We start from the raw sequence: 5,651 nt of genomic DNA on the forward strand, positions 1-5,651 counted from the left end.
TCTATTTGTTGCCTTTTGTTGCAGCAAATTGAGCTTCGAAAGCATTTCGGCGGCAGCCAACAAAGTTTAATTACGATGAACAGAGGCACAGCAGCAGCACAGCAGCAATAGCAGCAACGAACAGCAGCAGAAAAGTATGCAACAAATATTGAAACGTGAACGTTTGTAATTTTTGAAATTTTTGCGCCTATCAAACAAATGCAAAATGTGGCCATTGTTACTTTCCCTCGAAACTTCAAACGAAATGCCCATTTTATAATTAGTCTTTTGTTGTGTTTGTTACTGAACGAAAATATCTACATGTACCTAACATCACGTACATAAATGTAAACAATTGCCTTCCATTTTGAACCGCAAATGCTGCAGTACTAGTTCTAAGTCAACCCAATGGTAATTTTTGCATTTGATAATGTTTCAATCATTAGAATATTATAATCACCTAATTGTAAATTTTCACAAACAGTCAATCAGCAGAGCTCTTACAGCTGATATATAAGATAGATAATTGTTAAAAACATTTTTGTTTTATTTCAAATCACATAAAGATCTAAGATGGGGAGGATGGTTGCAGGCCGCAGGGTTGCAAAAACATTTGTGAATCCTGATGGATCCATTTAGTAATCGCTTTAAATTAAAAATGAATATCAATTGATTAAATCAATTAAAAACTGTAAGATAAAATCCAACTTACTCCAACGTGAACCAACTACAACAGGACAAATTGAATGTAAGCTACGAGGATCTGGTGAACCATCATTGAATTTATTATACCAAAATAGAGCACTGCCTTTTTTGGGTTGCACCACCAACTGATTGAGGGGAAAATTAGTTGCTCCACCCTCGGTTACATCTCCAACCTGCAAATTTACATATGTATGTATATTAAATAAATCAACAAGCCAACAAGCGATCACTATTTGCATTTACATACATAAAATATAACACTGGCTACACGATCACCGAGTTTTTGAAGGACATCCGTGTCCAATAGACGATCGTAATTATAATCATAATGGGGCATAAAGAATCCACCGACACTAAAGCCAGCTAATTGTAATGTTTTGGATTCCTCGATATTAAAACCGGTCATATCTATAATACGTCGATTGATGCGTTGAACAAGCTCTAAGCTAGGGCTCAACATGGCGATGCGTGCCACAATTGTTCGACTTTCATTTTCAGTAGCGTTACTCGATTTGAGACTTGTCCAACCATTGATCATTTTGACTTTCATGCCTTCCCGTTTGACGTCTTCTATCTCATTGTCGGACAATACATCATGATACTGCACAATGTATGGATCGAGACTAATTTCCTCTAGTTTCATTGGGGCCAACTGTAAAAATGGAGTGGTCGTAAAATTATAGCGACAAACCAGATTTGTGTGCTGGCTGAACATTCCGCGACAACCGGACAAATGAGCCCAACGATGTTTAAAGCGATTATACACTGTTGTTTCATTGCCGCTTAATTCAAATTCAGTTACTGATTGATGGAGTCGGTCATTGACTAAATCATTTATTGACTTGGCATCTACTTCATTCAATAGTTTTTCAACTTCATCACGAATATCCTGAATGGCCAGTGTTGGCTCATTTTTATGAACCTCTGTTTTGGGGGGGAATGGGGACGATGAATCTAAGACTTCTCTCTAAACAATATATGAGAAATACCCACCATGTATTAAAATAGTTTGAGCATACTTTAAACGAACATCGTCCAATGGATCGCCAAGCATTTGCTCATAGCTTTCGCCATTTACTTCAGGTCGTTGATTCAGAGCATATTGATACCACATGCCAGCACGTTGATAGTCATGAATTTGATAGCCATAATTACCCATTGTCACGCAATCGCGTACTGTTAAGGTCCAGCTATATGAAACATGTTTTTTTTTTTTCTTCAGTTGTCTTATTTTAACCACAATATTATTTGCTTACTTTGATTGAGTTTTTGGCATTTTTCCATTGGCATAATCCTGAACTCGTATCCCATAAGTTGCCTCTACACGATGCAAATTCTTTAGCATTTCCAACATATCATGCGACTCGGGTAACTTGGGCACAATCTCATTCTCAAGTTGTTTAATATAATCCGTTTCGTTGCCGTTTTTCATTAGCTTCAACCATTGAGGCCAATCTTGATGCATGCGTCGCATCAGACGAAAAGCATTTAATGGTTTCGAAACATATTTTTCACATTCATTTTGACTTAAACACTTGGGACGTTTGAAATATTTTAAGTAACTAAAGAAAACTTTGATTTAGTCGAATGAGCTTGACAAATCTTTGATTACTCACTCACATTTGAATCATATTGATTTGTTTTTGTAACTCAATGGTTGAGTTTTTTAAAATTTGCATAAATTCTTGTTCCAATTTATATAATTTGACAGAACCCATGACTGATGTACTGTAGAGTTCTTTAAAATACTCTCTATAATATTCATCATAGTCGCTGTATTCATTACTTTGGCAATTTTTGAATAAAATGATTAAAATACAATATATAAAAGAAATTTGCATTTTGCTAAAATTTTGATTTAATTTATATTTGCCATTAAATATCTCTGTGAAAACTGAAACAAAGTGACTCAGAAAAAAGTGAAATGCACGCTTTTAATTTAGTTAGTTATGCCATTTAGAATAGGCAGCAAACGATTCAAGGTGACTAATTCAAGGCTAATGCCGCAACTGAAACAATTTCAGTAGAGTTTTTTCCTCTCTATGATGGCAAATAATGTGACATTGCTTCATTAGTTTCAACAGATGGATTCTATAATTGAATAGCCGAATTGTCACTGACCTCAAGTAATGTGCATAGTATTAACCCTTACAGGATGGAACACAAATGGGTCCACATAAAGTGTTCCCAAAAAGTTGGGTTTAAATTAGAACTACAATATGAAATTAGTTAGAGGGTATCACGTAATTGTTGCCACAACTTGTCAAACTATTTCAAATTTAAAGAGCTTTAAATTCGTCAAGATTTTAAAAGTATTTTGTCAATCAGAGTTCAAATCTTGTTTGATCTTCAATTTCATTCAATTTGCTAGTCAAATCAATTAATTTGCCTTAAAGGTTAAAAAACAGAAGAAGAAGAGTAAGAAGCAGAAGCAAAATCAAAGCCATCATCATGAAAATGTATTAGCATTGGGCCCAAAATCCTTTTATTCTCCACTCTCCTCTACTACCCCTCTACTACCCTCTCTCATCATCATGATGCTTCTCTTCCATTATGGCCCACCTGCCAAATTTGTGCACTTAGATAGACTCCTATCAAGTCTGTTGTTGCTGTGCATATCCAATCGAACTACTCTGCAATTCATCAACTGTCAAATCCCATTTAATTTTGGATTATAGCAAATAATTATAGAGCCAGTTCTTCTTCTCCTCCCTACTCCCTCCTTACCCTACCACCGCAAGCTATGTCTTCTATGCACTACTATGTATCTACCTTAGCTCTGGTTTCTGGGCACTTATCTCCCACGAGATGATAATAACAACAACGGCCATAGCAGAAGCAGCATGCGGAGCAGCACCAGTAGAGGCAACCAGGCCAAAGGCAAAGCACTCAAAAGCCACTTGCCTTGTGGTGCTGTGTGGCTAAGAGGGCAATAGAGTGTAGGGGCTAGGGGCTAAAAGGCTGAGGATGAAATGTCCAAAGATTTAGCTGCCCACCCAAAATGGCAGTCAAGGTTGGCAATTGTTGCACACACACACACACACACACACACACCAAGTCTGTCTACCTATGTATACATATATAGCATGAAGAAGGGTAGAAAGGGATACAGGTAGACATATTTTGGCCACTATGGAGATGGTTCAAACGATTTACTTCGATTACTTTGAAATGCAAATGAAACCTGACAGAAGCTGACTACAAGGAAATTGTGTGTAATAATTAAACTATTGATAATTTCAATTTTAAAACCGATTTCAAAAATAGTGTACAAAAGGGAACACCATTAAGTTGGTCATCATTTATTGTCTTAAAAATTATTACAATCTACGTTCAGAGACATCCATCTCTGATCGTTAAAAATATGGGAGACGAAAATGCAAGTCATAATTTCAAATTGATCGAATTTTCTATATTTTTTAGGCCCATGGTACTTTTGAGAAAAGCATTGTTTGCCATCCCAGGGGGATCGGTGGAAAACAACAAAGAAAGAGAGAGAGAGAGAGTACCATATCAAGGCATTTTGTGCTGAGTGCAGCGAATTTTCCTGCAAGCTAGCTAGCTGAGGAGAAACTGCCTGATGCATTTATCCAACTAGACGAATGGACAACAAGCCCGACCAACGGATCGGCAGGCGGACGAGTCCGGCGGATGGGCCAACGGACAGACCAGACAACCGACCAACTCAGCCCAAACCAACCGACAAACAAACAAACAAACGAAACTTTTGTCCAGGCGATTGCAAATTGCTGTGGCAGGCTAACAAAACACTTGGCCAGACTCCTAGCCTAGCCTGAACCGAAACGAACCGAACTGAACCAAAACCAAAACGAAAGCAAACCAAACCAAACCAAAACCTGGTGCCCGAGCCCCCGTCTAGATTTATTTACATTTGAATTTTTGAGCAAGTTGATGAAATTTCCTGTCTGCCATCTCTGAAGCGGGCGAACGGAGCGAAGGGGGTCGGTTGTTTTTTGGGCGGTCGGTCCCCATCAATAAAAGGTGGCGAATGCTTTTGTGGCGGCCTTTTGTGTGCATATAATTAAAAATGCAGCCAACCCAAAAGGCAAACAGAGCGAACAAACAGACACACACACACACACACAGCCATCCATCTATCCAACTAGCCAGGCCAACAAACAAGCCCAACAGAGTGCAGCGGCAGTCGTAGAAACTGGGATGAGACATGAAGCAAGTGGCAATTTTTATGTTCAGATTCCAGACTTTTGCATAAAATTTTTGTTTGGCCATTAGAAAAATTATTCAATTAAAGTTCAGACATTAGCAACCAAAGAAAAAACAAAACCTAACGAAAAAAAGAAAGAATGAGACACCATACACAATCAGCTCCAGCACCTATACATGCATATATGTGCATACGTTCGTACATGCATATATATAAATGCAAATGCATAATGAGTACACAGATTCATTGTGTTTAAGTCTGTGTGTGTGTGTGTGTGCGTGCTTGCCAGTTGCCAGGATATCCGCTAGATGTGCGCATCGAGGCTTCAGCAAAATTAACAGCAAATGCGCTTTAAATGCCAAAACAATTGGGGCCGCCATTTGCTGTTTGCCACATTCGCTCTATTGACCCAGAGATAGCAGCAGTCGGCAACAACACAAGGCCACGCCCCCTGGGCGCTGCGGCGTCTAAAACGGAACTTTGGAGCGGACATGGAAATGCGCAAAAGGACTTTGAGCCATAATAGCAACAGTAGTACAGAGGCAGTAAAAGGAAACTGTAACAGATTAAACTTGGCACGCACGGCAAAAGGAAGAAGGAGCAAGGAACCTAACGTTGGAAAAGCGACACACGGGAAGAAATCTAAAGAGGACTAGACAGACGAGGCTGTTGAGTGAGTGTGTGAAGGAAGTGAAGACGTTTTCAAAATACAAAACTAGCCTGATCGTTGCCAACAATAGACAATGCTCATTCAGTCAATCAACAAACCACTTAATACGCT

The 5,651-nt window shown here is 38.7% G+C and overlaps 1 protein-coding gene across 1 annotated transcript; it reads right to left on the reverse strand.

The window, feature by feature from the left end:
* Nucleotides 1-547: 547 nt before the first annotated feature.
* On the reverse strand, nt 548-2,324 carry LOC137574732 (prolyl 4-hydroxylase subunit alpha-2-like). Its single transcript, XM_068287137.1, has 6 exons — nt 2,305-2,324; nt 1,941-2,246; nt 1,678-1,874; nt 932-1,608; nt 692-857; nt 548-624 (listed from the first exon to the last, which is right to left on the reverse strand). Exons 1-6 carry the CDS (start codon nt 2,313-2,315, stop codon nt 548-550), a joined length of 1,434 nt encoding a protein of 477 aa, XP_068143238.1. The 5' UTR covers nt 2,316-2,324.
* Nucleotides 2,325-5,651: the final 3,327 nt, after the last annotated feature.

Source organism: Drosophila tropicalis, unplaced genomic scaffold, assembly GCF_018151085.1.
Source record: "Drosophila tropicalis isolate 14030-0801.00 unplaced genomic scaffold, ASM1815108v1 contig_463, whole genome shotgun sequence".
In the NCBI taxonomy this organism is placed as follows: Eukaryota; Metazoa; Arthropoda; class Insecta; order Diptera; family Drosophilidae; genus Drosophila; species Drosophila tropicalis.

Bases quoted from the DNA above. Each gene is read 5' to 3' on its own strand.
- LOC137574732 (XM_068287137.1), bottom strand. The intron at 1,875-1,940 runs GTAAGCAAATAA...TGTTTCATATAG, and splicing joins ATGCCAAAAACTCAATCAAA to CTGGACCTTAACAGTACGCG. The intron at 858-931 runs GTATGTAAATGC...GTAAATTTGCAG, and splicing joins TAGCCAGTGTTATATTTTAT to GTTGGAGATGTAACCGAGGG.